This window comes from Chamaea fasciata, unplaced genomic scaffold (assembly GCF_029207755.1).
Source record: "Chamaea fasciata isolate MVZ Bird 193981 ecotype frontalis unplaced genomic scaffold, bChaFas1.0.hap1 SCAF_3, whole genome shotgun sequence".
NCBI lineage: Eukaryota > Metazoa > Chordata > Aves > Passeriformes > Sylviidae > Chamaea > Chamaea fasciata.
In genome coordinates this window covers 77,519,011-77,537,821 of record NW_027094088.1, presented here as the reverse complement: position 1 = coordinate 77,537,821, position 18,811 = coordinate 77,519,011, and the positions used below count along the sequence as shown (strand labels likewise).

At 42.7% G+C, this 18,811-nt stretch overlaps 1 protein-coding gene across 3 annotated transcripts in view; it reads right to left on the bottom strand.

The window, feature by feature from the left end:
• The window catches only part of BACH2 (BTB domain and CNC homolog 2), a 184,241-nt gene that overhangs the window by 44,421 nt on the left and 121,009 nt on the right, over positions 1–18,811 (bottom strand). For all 3 annotated transcript variants that reach the window (XM_066179550.1, XM_066179551.1, XM_066179552.1), the window contains one exon: positions 476–730. In XM_066179550.1, coding sequence (XP_066035647.1) covers positions 476–718 — 243 coding nt within the window. In that variant the 5' untranslated portion in view covers positions 719–730. The remainder of the gene's footprint in view (positions 1–475; positions 731–18,811) is intronic.

Genomic DNA, 18,811 nt, shown 5'->3' with positions numbered 1-18,811 from the left:
AAAGAAGTGGAATAGAGATATGAGCTGCCAGAGTGGGGTGGACAGCAATGAAACTCCCAACAACATGACAGCTCAAATGATTTTTCAACAATAACCTGCCATGTAGCTGTCACATCACTCCTTTCAAATTTCCTGTCTAGAAGAGCAGAGGAATATCAGGGTCCTAATACTGCCATGAATGCGGCTATGGTAATGAAATGTTTGGGTACAATTCCTTCAGCAGCAGTGACAAAGGCAAGCTGAAGCATCTTAAAGCTTTGCCTCCCTCACAAGGCTGGCATGGTGTGAACATGTCCATCCTTCAGTGATTTCCAACCCACTCAAACACAAAAAGCACAACCTGAGCTGTGCTGGGGCAGCCACTGACACCTGTGCCACATTCCCTTTGGCCACCCCAGCAGACCACAGAGGTTTTCCTCACCACGTGGGAGGAAGGGGCGCGCTGTTATGGTGGGGGCAGGGTGACATACTGTACCTCTTCCGGCAGGCTGACCACCAGGTCATTTTCCGTCTGCCCAACCAAGGCCTGCAAGAAGTACTCGCTGCAGGCAGCCAGCACAGCCCGGTGGGCGCGGAACTCCTTCCCCTCCACGATCAGCGTCACGTCACAGAGAATGTCCTGCTTCCGCTGGTCATTTAAGCAGAGGAGAATATTGGTACAGTGCACCGTTGACTCATACACATACATGGGGGAGTCAGTCTTCTCATCCACAGACATGCCGTTCACACCCTGCAGGGGACAAGGGAGAAGAAAGCACAAACAAGATGATGAGGAGCAGCATGGTCCCTGGGTGAATGAGGTATAGTGACATTCAGCCCAACAGCCACATACTTCAAGATCACAGCTGAGCAGCCCATTAATGCTTAAATCCAAGGAAGTTTCTAGGGAAAGGTACCATGATTGATACCGGTTTAATGCCACTAGATTTCAACCTGTCATGCTTGGATTACCTACTTGCCCCACCAACTTCCCCCTTCAAAACCAAAACAGGGTTTAGACAGACTTGCAAAGTGCTTTTCTTCAACCACCTACTATGCATCTCCAATTTCCAATTTAGTAATGGCAATAACATGGGGACATTGGAAATTCTAGAAGATTTTAGAAAAAAAAGCTAGAGTGACTGTTGGGTTTTCTAATGGTGAAAAAAAAGGGGTTTGCGCTTGCCTCTGATATTTTCAGATCAAAGGGAAAAACCCCTCAAACCTCCAAGTCTATTCTCCAGTAGACAGGCAGCACTACACAGTCACACTGAAGACCTCGGCTCAAGTAAAAGGCAAGGTGGAACTGTACCTGCCACTAACTACAGCAACTTAATTTCTCAATCAAAATTTTAAGCCTTAAGAGGGAGAGAAAGATATTTAATAGGTCCAGAAGAAATCTGTTTCTGTATGTGGCTAAAGCAACACGCCTTCATCAGTGGCTTAATGCCATTTACAGAAGAGTAGATCTTCCTGAATTCCAGACCCACAGGCCCAAAAAAATCCCTTGACCTGAATGGATGTCCAGCCTAGGCTGCACATGGGTGCTAAGGCTACTCCTGCCTGCAGGTCTCCCCCTTCTGACAGCAGAGCAGAGGTTGTAAACATGTTAAGACACTGATAACACACCCATTACTACAGTCTGAGTCAGGGAAATTCTCTGCCTGATGTTCTGCAATTTCTGACACATGTAGAACTGGCAAAACCTCTGAACACTGCAACTGGATTTGCAGTGGTGATGGTGGAGGGAAACAGTTCTCCCTGACACCCCACACTGCACAAACCCCCTTTGCACTTGTACACATCGAAGTAATTAGTTTACCCAAAAACATCTTCCCCAGCATTAGACTGAATCCTCTTTGCATTATTTTCTCATTTCAACTTCTCTGAGTAGGAAGGTGTAAAAGCCTGTGCTGTGACTGAACAGACTATGTATCCCAAACCAAACCTGCTTGTTTTCAGGCTTACACGGGGAAAAGGATTATTTGTACATATTACTCTATCTGCTGTTGAGGTGAAAGTTGTGCAAATGCACAAACCTGCAGCATTTTTAAGGAATTATTTTTCCTTATTGAGAACAACAACTACCTTCTGAGAGGTAAAATTCAGAGGCACCAAGGGTTAAGGGTAAGATGATGGTATTTTGGTACAGTACTGCTGCACTGTAAATATGTGACTAGTGTATCAAGTAAAAGCAAAATTCCTCCTCTGCTACTTTTTAATGGGGATCATTGCGGCATACTCCTTCGCTAGTACAATATACAGGCACATCACTAGACACAACATGACTTCAAATTATTTCTCTTGCTGTGAGTTCAAACTAGCTTACCATTTTCCTACAGTGCCATTTGAAAGACACTAATCATCTAGACAAGAATGGACTTAAGAGGACACATTTGTTACTTATATTGACTAAACTTCTCAATGGTAACTTCATCCTCTTTATTTGAGTATTTTTGAGCCAGTGGCTATGATGACTCTGTACAAAATAGGTATTTTTGCCAACAGTGCAAAACTGTAATATTACTGGAAGTCTTAATGGAATGCTTACGGATTCTCTTTTACTGGTACTTTCAATCTTTACGCTGACTCACGCTACAATTTTGAGCACTCAGCTGAAATGCTTACATGAACAGAAAAAAACCCACAAGCAAGCAACACAGATTAGCCCTTCAACAACTTAACATCTAGAGAGAAGATACATAGCTGCTAACTGATCTGCATACAGGCAGGGGAGGGAGACACTTTGGGGGGTGAGTTGTACCAGTTGGATTTCTTAACCAGAAAAAAAAATCTCTCTATAAATTGAGACTAATGAGAAGAATTGACAGCAATCATGATATTAGCACTCCACCAAGGTAAAAGTGAAAATGACACTTAGCTCATCTCACTCACAGCTTTCTGTATAACTAAACTCTGATGCTAATGATAGAGCTATAATGATGTTCTAAGTGGTCACTCTTGCGTGCTATGAAATGAAAGAGTTTACAAGAACAATCTAGTGGGAAAACCTGAGAGTTGCAAATGACAGTGCAAAGGGGAAAGCAGTAACCTTTTTTCCCCTTTATTTTCCAGGCATATCTTATGTCTGTAATATCTCAGATGACGAAAAAAAGGACGAGAAACCCCAAACCCAGCAGATAATGAACAAAACATCAATTACATTTTCAGTGCCTTAGAAAAAACCCACCAAACCCCAGCCAGCCTGAAATTGCAATCCTCTCTTACAGTAATAGTGCAATTTGTGTGAATCAAACCCTGAATTACTTGGTTACTAATTAGTAATTTCTCACTTTTTAACTACAGCTCTCATCAAGTGTATTTTTTTTAAAAAAATTGCTGCATGTGCCATGAAGTGCTGAAAATACCATGGTGTATTTCCCCGCTGGTGAGCAAGCCTGCCATCTCTGCTAGGAAATCTACCGGTGCAGTCCTGAGGGGCTGGGACTGCGACCTGCACCATCCGCTCCAGCAGATCCCTACCTGCGCTCCCGGGAAGGATCTCCACCCAGCTGCTTATATCATCATACTTTCCCAAGGCTACTGTTGTGACTCCAAGGGCTTCCTGAAGGTGGATCCACGCCATTTGCCTTCCCACAGCCACTGAGAATCCACGCGGATGCTCTGTCTGGCAGCTGCAATCTCAGCCTCCCGCAGACTTCCCCCTGACCGTGCCCCTGACCGCTCTAGGAAGCACCCTGAGCCCTGCATTGCGCACAGGGAAACCGGGGCTGGGCTGTGGCTCAGGACCACCCATTTATCAGCTTTTAATGTTTCAACACGAGTGATTTACAGTCCTTCCTTTTCCACGATCTGCCATCGAACACATGACCTCCAGACATGAGGTGTTTCCTCTCCAAGAGGGCTTTATCCTGCAGGAAAGGTGCAAGATGGTGAAACCCTTCACTGGGAAGTATATTATTCATTTTCATAGGGAAAGGGTTTAGAGGGCAAAGAGAAAAGGACACTGGAGGACTTCGGCGTGTAGTAGCATGAAAATTAGCAGAATTCAACTCTTTTTTTTTCCCCCCTCTCCTTGGAATAAAAAGACCCAGGGATCTGGTATTATCTCTGAACTCTGAGGCAAGCTGGGCTGCAAGCCTTTTACACAGTGTTAATTCAGACTGCATCATTTTTTGCTGAATTCAGTATTATGCTGAGTCTGCAAAACCTTATTCATGGAAATCATTGCTACACACTTGGTATTTCTTCAAACCTAAAAGGGAATGTCTTAGCAAGCCTTTCTCTGGCTCAAAAGAACATGCTGTGCATTTGTTTGCATATAGGTCACCATGCTGCCAGAAAAAGCCTCTATGAAACAAAAGTTTCCAGAAACTGGCACGAACTATTGTGGGCAAGGAAAGCACCATTGAAACCAAGCCAAAAAAGTTGCTGGTAAAGGCCAGCAACTGCAGTGAAGTGAACTGAAAGGTTGCTTACATGTTCCTTCCATGGTGATGGGTGGAAGATCCCACCAAACTCTTCTGCACGGGCAGCATGAAGGAAGTATACAAAACCTCAGGAGAACAAAAACGTTGCTCATGGAACATCCAAATCCCTCTGATTTGCAGCACCTTGTTTGTACTGGCTGGCACTCATCCAAAACTCTCCAGGAACTCATAAACACGTGGATTGAGCTGCTACCAAAAATACATTACCTATCACAAAAAACCAGCTTCTGCCTCACAAGACTGGAGCACAGGCAACATGGTGTCTGTTTTTAAAGGGAAACATGAGGGGAGAGAAAATCTTATCAAGACACACCAGAAAGTCCTGCATCAGAACGGGGCTAATTATGTGAAAAGGTAAATCTCTATCATGGCAGAACTACAGAGCACTTAACCAGGCAAATTGTCATTGTGACAAAGCAGCATGGCTTCTGCAAGGAAAAGTCATGTCTCCGATGGGCTCTCTCAGAATTCCTGAAGTGTGTCAAATTAGCAGTGAGGAACACTGGTATGTGTAATTAGTGTTGACTTTCAGAAATTGTTTGACAAAATCTTTAGAAATGCCTGTTAGAGCAACTCAGTTGTCATAACCTGAGAAGTTGCATCAGACTGCAAATCACTTTGGATAAGAGGAGGAATGCAGGGACAATTTTCAGCAGGTTAGCAGTGAAATTTCTCCAGAAACTGGCTGTAGTCATGCTGTTCAACATGCCTGAGCTTCTCTGATATCTGGAGCTACAGCAAGGTTGGGCACACTTAATTCTTTGATGGCAGACTGCCTGGATGTACATACAGCGTCCTCACAGCAGTTTGACGCTCCTCCTGCAAGGTCAATGACACGATCGAGCCAGACACTGGGAACAATTTGAAACAACAGAGGTTTGGACTGAATATAGGGAAAAACTGAGGAACAGGTTGCTTGGAGAGGCTGTGATACCTGACCATTGAAATGAGCCAAAATAGTGCGCCATCCTCATAGCAGGATGGTTGTTTAGTTTTCCCTTGAGAGATTTCACAGTCACTGCAATAAACCATATGTACAACTGACTACTGCTGCACATTACTGGGCAAAGAGTTCACTGCATATGTAAAAGGATTAGTTACTCCTACAAAAAATATCCAGAGCCACATTACTGAGAGTACAAGTTTACATGGGATGAATATTCACACGCTGCAGCATGTATACTCCACTGTCCAATATTCCACAGACAATATTCCACTGTCCAGCAACAAATGTCCTTGTATTATCCATCCTTCCTGACCTACTAACCACTGCAAAACAAAGAAACAACTTATTCGATGGATGTCAACACAGATGAAAGCCCAAATCTACTCCTTCCTAGACCTCCTTGCCCCTGCGCCCCCAGCTGCAGGAGACAGCAATGGACATGCTGCCTGGTGCACCCCTTCCTCGAACAGGAGCTGAAGTTGTGTGGGACCAAGTTGTTGAAGGCAAGCAGTAGAAAACATCTGTCCAAAAATTACATGTGGTGGTTGTCAGAAACACCAGGGACTCCCGCTCTCAATGGCTCCAGCAGAGCTGCTGGTTTAGGACATGAGAAGCCATACAATGCTAAATTCAACTCAAAAAAGGTTCATAAACTGCAGCAGAAGTATCTTTGTAGTCTGTCCACAGCAAACCACCAGCAAGGATGGGGGAAAAGAAGGACCTGAAGGCATCATCTCATCCCCCTCCTTTTAACCTAGGTGATGTAAACAGGACATCACATTTACACCAGTGCGCAGAGGACTCCCAACAACTTCACAGCGGAGGCCTAGAAAGGTGTATCAGTATCTCCTCATAATGCCTGTAATGCTACATTGTGATACAGAAGTCAACAGATAACACTGTGATTCCTCATTTAGGAATTGCAGTACCTGACCTGCGGTAAAATGAACCACAGGTTTTGCTAGGAAGTGTAAGCTGGAGATCACACTTTATGTCCTGCTATGCAGGGTGACTCCCGATTTTCTCCTTCTTGTATTAAGAGAGGATCAATACTGAACTGGGAGTATTTTTAGTTCCAGTTCACATTCTCTCAATCAGCTCCACTAACAGCAGAAGAAAGAATCTTAGGAACAGTTTGAAGTGGCCAGCTTGAACACATCTAAGGCTCTTTGGTCAGCAGTAGCTGGAGTCTGCATTACAAATTCCCACATAAACGTCTCACAGCATTTCTGTTCAACGGGATTCAGGCAGAGAACGTGAAAAAACGCTCTTTTGTTCTGACATTTTCTATTATTTTTTTTCCCCTCCTAACAATTTGGCAAAAGGTACTCAGAAAAAAATGGGGAGAATGATGATAAAATAATGAAAAAAAGTTGAGAGCAACTTGTACTTCTGACAGCTGGCAGCAGCAGAAGCACATCAGACTTGACAGTTTTTAGAGATAAACATGCACTGTTTTTAAGTGGCAAGTGGGAGGAAAATAATTTTCCAGGCTTCCTTCCCCATCTCCTAATATTTTTTCTATGAAAAGACTCATTCTGTGTAATCAACACTTTGTTTTTAAAGAAAGTTATCAATAACTGACACTTCAGAGCTCCTAAAATGACCATGCTTATAATTGGTTATTACGATCTCTCAATTATAGCTATAACAACAAAGGATATGATTATATTGTCACTGCTTTCCTTTAAAAAGAAACTATTGAAAGGCCTAATGATTAATTCACCATTTTTGAGAGCTCATTGTAATGACAGCAGACTATATACAAAGGTCTCTTCAGTGAGCCCATTATTCAATTAATAAATGCTGAATACTGAGCAGTCATAGTCACATGAAACTCCCAAGAATTGTGTGAATTTTTAACCAATTAATTATCAATTACAACATCATAAAACACCAGCATAAAAATAGAAACAACGAAATTTAATTATAGATTATTCTTCTTAGTTGCCACAAATACTATACAAGACTGATTTTGATTAATAATTCATACAGCAATAAAGTATCAGGAAAGATAATTATACTGTGCCACAATTCTCACACTGATTTCTGTAATTACAGATTACAACAGTGTTAGCAATTTAAAAAGGTTAGGGAGCAGGAGTAATTTGCTATGTCATCCTCAGCAATATTAATGTCTTCTTCTCTGAGCACCCCAGATAATTGAAAATAGACTTGCAGGCCGCCAGGCTACATGGACTTTCCTCCTGCCAAACACACTGTCTGTGCCAGGGCCATTAGCAAGATTGTCTTAAGAAATGAACTTTTCACATTGATCAAGTAGCTTCTGCTGTAAAGGAAGCAGAACAACTGGAAAAGACACTGCAGAACATTCCCGGCCAGCAGCTGCAGATGTGTTGCTCCCGAGAGTGACGGCTGATGCTTCCGACCATAGTGCATTGAAGAAGGACCTTCACTGGACTGTGAGTGGGAAGGGGGACAGCTAAGAGAAATTGAGGAAGAATTTAACTGCAGGCCTTCTAGACAGGCACGTCTGGCTGGGCACACAGCAGGGCCCTGCAGACATTTGCTAACATCTCCTAAAGGCAAGAATTCCTGCTGCTGAGGCCACATGGCTCCAACACACTGAGCGTCCACAGCCCAGGGAGCACCCTGGAACTGCTGAACAGCTGCAAGTGGTTTGAGAGCCACAAACTGGTCCCCCATGATTTACACCACAGGCAGTGAGCAGAAGCATCAGTGCCTGGGCTGGCTGCAGGGCTGGGCCATGAGCCCCATTTCTGTAAGGCAAGCTTCACATGGATTCCAAATGGAGATGGGAATACTGGAAATTCCTTCCTTAGCTAAACTGATAGGAACAGGGATGTATCCTGCAGACTGTGGAATGGCTGTTTTTGAACAGCTCATTTGTCATCACAGTGCAGAGGCTTTGATGTTGGAATTAAGTCCCACTGCAAAGTCACTCACTGCTTTTCTTATACTGGACCTAGACCCTACAGGACCTTACAGCACAACAGGACAGATACTGTGCAAGAACAAAAACAAAAAGAATAAAAACAGGTACTCTGATCCTGCAGACCTTTAAACAGAATTGCTGAATATGACTTTAATCTGTAGCATTTTGGTTACTCACAGTGGTTTTGCTATTGGCAGAATGCACACACGAGCAAAAACGTACCCCATCTTCATCTCTACATTGAATCTTTTTTTCTTTTTTTTTTTAAAGTACTGTCAGGAAGCCTGTAGTCTCAGTGATGAATGTTTATTTAAACCCCAGGTGTCTACTCTAAAGAAATTGTGCTTCAGGTTGTTCAGAGATTGGTACCATAAGGAGTCTGAGATTCCCAGTGGAGGTTGCTTTAAAGAGTCCAAACAGATTTATGTTCCATATAGAGATAAAACCTATTTCTTGACTTCAGAGGGTTGTGTTGTTATTGTTTCTTGAGAGAGTAACCCAGATGAAAAAGGTAATGAGAGCTCTCATCCTTTAGGGACGTTAGTTAACATGCAAATAATGTTTACATACAGAACATGCATTGACCTATACATTCTACACAGGCCTACTAGGCAAAGTATACACGACTATTTTTATGACTCAGTAAAAATTATAGAATTATACTACTAATTTTCCTACATGGCGTGAGTCAGGCTTAGTTTAACATGCATTTTCAATGTTCTGTAAATAAACTATTGATGACCTCAAGAAAGAGGCATGGTAGATGCATGGGGGAAGACAGATTCATAGAATAGTTTGGGTTGGAAGGGATCTTAAAAATCATCTAGTTCCAACCCCCTCTGGCATGGGCAAGGACACTTTCCACATAGACCAGGTAGGAAAACAGGAGGAACAACACAAAAACTGTCCTCTATCCTTATTTCTCAGAAGCTACTTAACCAGCATGAATGAACACTGACAGTAAGAAACACAGAACTCTTTCCTGATAAAATTTCCTCTCGCAGCTTTCATGTTGCTCTTTACAGTAGTTGGCTATGGTGAAGGGGACCGGAACTAAGTCTGCTACTCAAAATAGCTTATTCAAAGCAGAATGGGGACTGCCCAACACTGAAACACTGCCAGGAAACCACCAAGCACAACAAACAACATACTATGTTCTTCTTAAGCAGTCAATGGTTTCAGGGCCTTGGGTAAAAGGCACAACCTTTTGGATTGTCCTTGGGTGAGCTGGATTGTCAGATTAAAGAATCTGAGAGGGAAAACCGAAATAGTGATTTGTTTTTATTTTGCCTTCCAGCTTGGTAAGCTCTCTGAAAAAGTTTAAGGTCACCACATAAACAGGGGCTGGAAATTCTGGCAAAGGCCCACTGCTTTCCTTGCTTTAAATGAGTATTTGGGGGTTTTGCTTGAGGAGTGACACGGTGTTATGGCTTCCCCCTTTTTCCTAAACCTTTAAATAATTTATGTGTACCTGTGTGGCCATATGTGTACATGCATGTGTAACTTGCGCTGCAGAAATGCCATCTGAAATGATGGAATTGCTGAAGTACAAATAGTTTATCAAATATCAAGGTCACTTGCCAGTATGACAAAACCTTGGGATAGTAAAGAAGGTGCCTCTGTATTTGACATCTCGTTTGTTAATATGACTATGAGAACACAGGCCCAGCTGATAACCCCTGATGCCAACAAAGTCTGGAAGCTACACATTATGAACAACAGCACTGTGCAGCTCCTTTTAGCAGCCTTTAAATATCACAGATTATGCTAACAAGTTATTTGAATAAAAGTTATTAATCTCCTTTATGTTCTATTCTCAAGTTTAAAGCTCCAGTGAAATTCAGTGCTGAAGCTCCGTACTTGACATTTTGGTTGCTACCAAATGAGCATTGTCTTCAGTTTTAAAAAAACAACCAACCAACCAACCAACAAACAAACAAACAAAACCCCAAAAAAGCAAACAGGAAAGTTCTCTCTCAAAACTGTTTTTTTTTTCTTCACCAAGCTGTACTAATTACTGCTTTTCCAGCCTATCTGAAGAATTGGTAGAAGCAGTTCTATCCACTTGAGAGGCTATGGCCAAACCACAGCAACCATCTTTGACTACACAAATGGCAGAGGCTGTGAAAGCAAGCCAACCCCCTGTTCTCCTGTCATACTGCATAGTTGTTATGGGAAAAATTTGCTCTCTTTGTTTTACCCCCTAAAACGCCAGCTTTTCATCTGTGCTGCAAGTTAGCAGGTGGTCAAAACATCCTGCATCCCTGCTTGGGACACAAACTGCCAGGTCCCTTGGAACGTGTCTGTTGTGATTAATGTGTGAAGAGCAGGGACGCACGCAGTAGGTCACTGGGTTAAATTTGGGACAGACTTGCGTAGGGTGTAACTTAGCACCTTCTGCTCTCGAGAAAGAATACAGGTGTTGCCTTCTCCTTCAACAGTGGGCCACTATCTGTCTGTGCAGTGTTTTCCACAACCAAAAGGATACCCACTATAATGTTCTCTCTTGAAAACTGAAGGAAAATATGTTTCTTTATGGCTAGATCATAGATTTCGACTAATCTATAACTAAGTAACTAAACAAATAAAGAAATATATTCTTTATACCGCATTAGGATCCACAGATTTACACATCTGAATCTTGGAAGTACTATCGATACATGCAAAAAACCAATTTTCACATGTTTTTGTAATGATCAGATAATTGGAAGATCACTGAAATGGCTATTTAGAAACTCAGAGCAAGTGCTAAGGGGATACCTGGATTACACCGAGGGATTCTGACTGTGGTTTTGATCCTGCAAAGACCCGAGAATTGCTGTCTTATTATCATAAGGTTCAAGTGGGAGTTGCAAGCCCTCCCACTGTTCTCAGAGTGTGACATACACCTGGATTCCCATTTAAAGGCCCTTTTATCCATGGACTGGCCCTGATTCCGGAACTTGACTGCCTTTCCTGTTGCAGACAATAAATCATCCCACGGAGAAAGGTGTATGGAAAGCAATCAATTCTGCTGCCAACATCTACCAGACTACAGCCAAGGTAAGGAGAGGATGCGAAACAGAAATGGACACTTGGACTCAGGGCAACTGTGGTCTGAAGGAGCCCAGAGAAAAAGAAAAGATTTGATGTATTTGGGTACTTATTCTGATGGTATGGAAAGCCAACATAGCATCTGCATCTGTAGTTTCTTACAGGACTGAAAAGCCAGCAGAAGGCAGACACAAGCTTTCCTTCTACTGTAAGATCCAGAGGAGCTTTTGAAATCTTCTTTGCCATGGTAAAGAAACAGGGATTAAAGCTACAAAGACTGCTATAAGAAGAACTTGGATTTTATCTTTGTTTGAGCATACTTGCCTTATTTGCTGAGCTTTTCATGAAGCTTTTTGAAGCTTGTTTTTTTCCTTACCCCCACAGAACTACAATATACTCAAACACACTTAAAGCTGCAAAAGCCATCAAATCAAATAAAATCAAATAGGAGATTAACACACCAAACCCAAAACTAAGCCGTGCTTTATCCCAGGGAAACAGAGTGGCTTGATTATTTCTGTTTGAAACTCTGTCATGGGAGTTTTATTCTCTGGGCATTCCTTATATGGTTCACAAACCCAAAAGGCAGAAAGGACCACCTACTCTGGCCTCCTAAAGGCAAATCAACAGCTGACTTTATCACACAAATTTGCAATCCTGATGGAGTAAAGAAATCCAGCGAGGTTTTTTTGACAGGCTCGCTCTTCAGCTGTTACTGGAATTATCTATACCTTTAGCCTCCTAGTTCTCTCTTGACAGATTCTGAAATAGCTGTTCCACTATTTCACCCTGGACTGACGTCAAGCTAAACCAGCCATCAGTTCCCCGGGACATCCCTTTTATATTTTTGAAATATCAGAAATACAGTTGGCAGCCCTCCAATTTTCTGGAATTTCCCATTTCCCAAGATTTATTATAAATTACTAGCCACTTAACAGTGCTTTTCAGCTACTTCCTTTAAAATTCTTGGATGTAAAAGTTAGTAGGATATGAAAATGTTTAATTTCAACCACTCCTGCCTCCCAGATCCTCCTTTGTTAAAAGCAGCAAACTTTCTCTTCTTTCCATATTACTGCACAGGATGGACACATCCTCTTCCACTGTTTCAAATACAAAAAACACCTGGGGAACACTTCTTCCTTTTCTATTTTCCCTTTTAGGATGTTAAACTAATAAATGTTTTATCACAACTTGTATTTCTTCATTTAACCAGAATGGCTTCTCATTAGAGTAACTTTTTTTGTTATTGATGGCAGCGTAAAATCCTAATTTTGAGAGCTGGCAGAATATTCTTCAACAATTCCCAGTGCGTTCAACGCTTTTTACTTTAAATGCAATGTTATGCCAACACAACAGATTCTAACTTTGGAAAACATCTCTTCCAATTCTGAGTACAGTGCATGCATAAATTCATATTCTCCTAGTAGATGATGTACTCTGATTGCACAAGGTCACTGTACGGGATTTGAGACACCGTGATTCATGTTATTTAAGACAGTCCACAAATAGTACTGTTTGAAAAATTGCTTCCTTTCTTGCTTCATTTTCACACGCAACAAGTCGCAGACATGTATTTTCCAGTTCATTTTTAAGAGAACCACTCCAAGTGAAAATCTTTTGGATTCCTGCTCATGTACCACTCTCTTCAATGCCTCTCCCATAATGCTAGAAACCTGGCTAATAAAATGTCAAACAATGTGATTCTTGTGCAATCCTAATGGTTTAGACTTACATATACTGGTTTAGAGTTACACCAGACTTACGTAAGGCTGGTTTATGCGGTTGGGTATTCACTGATGTCACTCTCTCCCTCTATGGTTATTTACAGCCCCTGTCTGCTCATTTGTCTTCAAGGGGAATGTACTGTTAGTAGAGAAAGAGGCCACTGAAACCAGACATTCCCCACAGTCTCTGCAGACCTTAGCTCGGAGACCCACAAAATCCCAAGCCTTGCCCACCGTCAGCAGCATGCTGAGTGCCACCTGCAGCTACTTTTTCCCTTTCCTCTCCATTCATGAGGGGACAGACACTCTAGGACACCTTGACTGTACCGTATCTGAGGACAACACAAAAGAAGCTAGTGAGGTCCTTCTCTGCACAGTAGCAATCACTGCCCCACTACCTTCAGGACCATGCCAAGTTTGCTCAGGGCTGTGTTTTGGGCAGCTGTGACCTATGGAAGCTTTGCCTGGCTGATGAAATGTACACACATACCTACAGTCTGGACAATCTTTAAAGAGAGAATGCTTTTTTCCCCTGAGAAGAAAAAAGTCTGTATAATTTTTCTGATGTGAATTGAGAAGCTATATTCTCCACAGATCTTGGAGACATGCAATTAAAGACTGTCAAATTTGCATGCATGCAGGATTCAATTGAAGGCTGAGCAGGCGATGTTATAACATTTCTCACTTGACTTGACAACCTTATATTCTTTTAACAGCTTTTGTGCATAATTTCCTTGCTTTAAACAAACTGAAGGTGCCATTGTGTAACCTGACCCCTGAGCTCACAAGGGTGAGGATGAGGGTAGGAGCCAGGAGATCCCTGCTTCCCAAGCAGAACTGGCTGACCATCACTGGTCTGCAAAATTCCACCTGAACAACACACCAAATGGCAGATGGAGCAAGCAGAGCAGAGGTCCCCTTGTTTTGTCAGAAACCTGACTTTCAAGAAAGAACTGAGCAGAAGCCACTAGCTGCCCTGGGCTTTCCTTAGCAAACTTTCTGGTTGGATTTCCAGGAATGGCTGCAGTGTGTCCCCAGACCACTCTCCAGCTGAGATCTCATGTTTTTGCTCCACAGCATGAGGGCACCAGAGCTTTAAAAGAGCTCAAAAAACGCTGAACTTTGAGAAATCAACAAATAACTTCATGTTTTATGCTCCTTTTTCTTTCCCCCTCAGCTGAAACACTTTGGTGGTGGTTTTCCAATGACAGTCTGAGAGAACATCACAGCAAGAAAACTCTGACTCTGTGCACCTGAAGCCTGGAAAACGTACTGTGGTTCAAAATAAGGCTTCACAGAGTGAAATTTCATAGAGTGAAGTTACAAGACACAAGGCAGCCAGTCCTGTTTCTCCTGAACATGTAGAGTAAGAGGCATCAGGAGGTCTTCGTTCAACAGGACGCAGCTGGCACGTTCCAGCACTTACTGGTGAAGGTGCTGAGTGCCATTAATCCATGCCCTTTAATTAGATTTGAGATCCCTTGCAACAAGTGGGATCAAGCCATAAAAGCATGAGGACAAGGAGATTAAACTACAGATTAATAACTACAAAGTATAAACAATCTGGGATAAAATAAAACTCTTATGCTCCACCGGAGATTGGCATGTTTATGTATAAAGCGGGAGATCTATAAATCTCATTGATTAGTATTTCAAATGAAACTAATCCAAAAGCATTACAAATTATTAACTGAAATATATAATACAAACAGTGTGCTAAGAAACAATCAATACTTCTCTGTGCTTGCAAACCCCTACAGCAATTTTTGTGCTAAAAAGGGGACCAGCCTAGATGGCAAACTCTAGTGCTTGCCAGGGAGTTTGTCTCATGTAAAAGAGAACAGTCCGCAATGTAAAAACAAGTGTGCTTTTTTCTTACTTCTTCCCCCTCAACTTCTGCCTATCCTAAATGTACCTAACCTATATTGCAGACTGCAATAAAAAATAAATTAATTAAAAAATCACTCCACAAGTCTTTCTAACTAAATAAAAGAACTTTGTTCCTTGGACTGTCATAAGAATGCAAACATTGTTATGCAGGACCTAATCCAATCTTTTTAGACAAACTTGACCACATAGAGATATAGCTTCAGGAAAGGAAGAGACAATTTTGAGTGATCAGACTAAATGAAGATTTTGCCATTAGGACAAAAAGTCTTGTAGAAATAGACTCAATTTATATTTATCAGAGGTCAAGATCAGGTAAGTCTATCCACAGACTCATGCCATTACCTCAAGAATTTAAAGTGCGAGTAAGACACAGTTTGGTTATATGCCCAAGGGAATGTTAAAATGCTTTAAATAAATACCTGTTGCTTAATGAAATACAGGACAGCCACTACTGGATTATGAATGGCATGATGCTATTCCATCACAGCATACTCTTCTCACATATAGTGTCTTAAAAGCAGACATATATGTGCACGTGCCTATAGCTATATATGTGTGTGTATACATATAAAACCACACATATATATGCTGATATCTATATGCACACATATATACATATATCTATATACATGCACACACATATGCACAATATTTAATTACTATCTCTTTAAAAATACGTGTTTTTGTCTTTGTGTGTTTCATGTCACCTGGCACAAGCTTTTCAAACATTAAAAACTACATGTCTCTTAATTAAGAGCCCTATCAACAGAGCAACCCATCCTAACAGGAAGGAAGAAATGCTCCTTTTACTTTACAAATTAGTTTTCTCGGTATTATCTGTAGCCATTATCCCACACATTTCTCACCTGAAGTACACATCCACACATGCATGCTCCTCTGTGTGGCAAGAATTTTTCCAGAAGGAGCACAAGAAAGACGTGAAATTAAAATCTTGAAAAAGATGTTTGTGCAAATGTTTTTAGTAGCAATAAAGGAGGAGAGATGTGAAAAAAACCCCAACCCCTCTGAAATGGGAAAATCCAGAGGCAATGGTGAAAAGTTGAAAGGATGGGGAAGAGCCAGGAGCAACATCCACAAGGATGCTAAGAATCATGTTATTATAGATGTGTGAAGGGTTTCAGAAAAAAGAAGGGAAAGAGACTTGGAGAAAGAGACTGCTGAAGAGGCTAGGGGCTCATGGATCAAGAGGTGCTCAGAAGGAAAGGCGGAGGAGGGATGGCTGGAGAAGTTTCCAGGGAGAAAGGTCTGTAGCAAGGGGGCAGGAGCCCAGTCCTGGCTCCATTGCTTTCAGGGAGGCAGAGGGGCCAGTGAGAACAGGGAAATGAATTGTGAGAAAGAGTGCCTATTGTCCAGTGTTTTCAGAGAGCAAAAAGTAATTGAAGAAGCTGAAGATAAAGCACTGCATACTACAGTGAATATGTAAGGCTGTTGTGAGGGAGCAGAAAAGCGGGCGCAGGCGGCAGAGAGAGAGATGTTTCACTGCCCAGAACAGAGAGGGGAACGACTGCCAAGGAGCTTGAAAGAGCAGTGGGAATGAAGGCAACGCCGAGAAAGAAGATTCATGGAAATTGTCTGTTCTCCCTCTGGGAGGTGGGATGATGCTGGGAGGTGAGGAGAGAGAAAAGTCACAGGCACTCAGAGAAGCAAACAGGGAGAAGTGTCAGAGTGGAAGAAGAGATGAGAGGGGAGAAGTAATCACTGGTGAGAGGCTAGAGAGTGGGTGAGGACACGGTGCCAAGAGATGATAATCCAGCTGATTAGAGAATTAGACACAAGAGATGTCAAGCAAAAGGCAGAGAACAGAAGAGGCTACGGATGTGGCAAGAAGACCCCGAGCTTAAAATAAAACTGTCAAGCAGTCCAAATACACCAGCCATGCACTTCCCCTCTGCCTGCCCCCTCTCTCCATTGCACCATCAGGGATCAACTCTACCTTATTACTGCAGGGAACAAACAAAAATCCAGCTGCCCTCAGGCAGGGACAACAGAAGGAACAACAGAATAGGAATGAGGAGAAATAAAAGCAGGCTGACAGTAGCTGCCCGTGGATAAAAGGGAAACCTTTAGCTGTGTGGCTGTATTTGATTTACGAGGGCTTCTTCATGCAAAACGAGGTACAGCAGTGTAAATGGCTTTCTACAGAAAACCTCATGGACAGCAATCCCTGCACATTAGAAAGAAAGGGAACGAGGATGGAGGATGTCGTGGGCTAGGAACAGGATGGCTCGGGAGCTGGGGCTCCTGGCTCAGGCACTCACACAAAGGCACCGGCACTGTGCTGTGCCCATGCAGGAACAGCTACACCCCGCAGCGCAGCGCTAGGACTCAGCTAATGAGCCCCCAGCACTTTCTTAGGTGGCTCTCACTGTTCTGATTTTGAGAGTGACATCCCCTTGTAACAAAAAGGCTCAGCTCCTCAGGAAAAGGACTACCAAGCACTGTCAAAATCTCACTCTTTGTGACAAAGACATCCACTTCCAATTCAAGGAACAAAACACAGTAGTCTCGATTGCACACTACACGTTTTTGTAAATGTTCCTTTGTAGTAGCAAGTAATTAATCTTGCATTAGAGCCCAAAAAGTGTCTATGAGTTTTTGAACTTGCAAACAGCTGGAAAATGCCTACTTAGGCCAGTGTGCACATCTTTGAGTAATTCCTATTTGCTAATTACTCTTCGAGAAGCTGCCAACAGCTATTCTAACATTTTGCTAACCAGGGAGGGATATCACATCACATAATCATGCGAATTAACAACAGAATGGTGGTGAAGAAATGGGATAAAAATCAGGTAGTTGAGAAAGAAATTAAAGCTAATTGATTTGCACCAAAAAACCGCTGTGGTATGTAAACACCATTTCAGAAACAAAGGACACGGCTGGGGAACAAATAAACAAAAGTGAAACCAGCATTTGCAGAAGTTGTCAGAGTAGATTCCTTCTCTCGGTGACAGATGAGATGAGACTTAAGCCCAGGACCCCTTACAAATGAGACTTGCTAGTACTCCAGTAACCCACTGCAAACAAAGCAATATTCCCCACTGCAACACAACAGATGTGATTCAAACTGGCAAGCCATGGCACAGAGAAGCACGATGCCCTCCCCTGCTCAGCACAGTTTTTTGCAATATTCATTGCAGCGGCCCAAGGGAATTCCAGCTCACGGTGTGCAGAAAGCTCGCTGATGCTCCTGCACAGCAGAGCAGATCCCCCATGGCTGCAGGGGCACCAAAGTGCAACAAACAGTGCTGTTGGGGGAGCCACCTCGAGATGGAGCTGCCGATGAGCCAATGGGGCTCCCCTGGGCCTGTGTGGGAGGTGGGGGGAGGCAGAGGAGGAAAATCAAAGAGGTACCTTTGGATATGTGTGTGCACATTTAAATGCAGCAAGCTAATGCAGGATTTGCAGTAGGAATGCCTGCTCTGAAAATGGCAAAGGCAAGTTATTACCAAGATGAACATCCTTATTCAGCATCTCAGGGGAAGCTCTGGCCACTTTCAATCAAATGTCTTTTTCTTGGAATGCTGTTAAGCTGTGGTCATCAATCCTACTTAAGGAACGGGAGGAATGGCTTCATATCACTGCTTTCGCTCCTCACTTGATGTGACATAAAATACCAGCACATTAGCACAGGCGAAAGAAACAGAGCTTGGCTGATAATGGCTGCACTCATGTAGTTATTAAGCAGCCCAGGGAAGGAGGCACCAGGCGCAGAAGGCGCAGCCCCTTCATCGAATGAACTGCCTAGAGCAGCAGCTTCCTGCTACAAAGAGGTTTCCTTGAAATCCCTCCAGAATCACTCTGTAACCAAAGTGTAAAAGCAGCCACTTGCTGTGCTCTGATTGCCCACTTG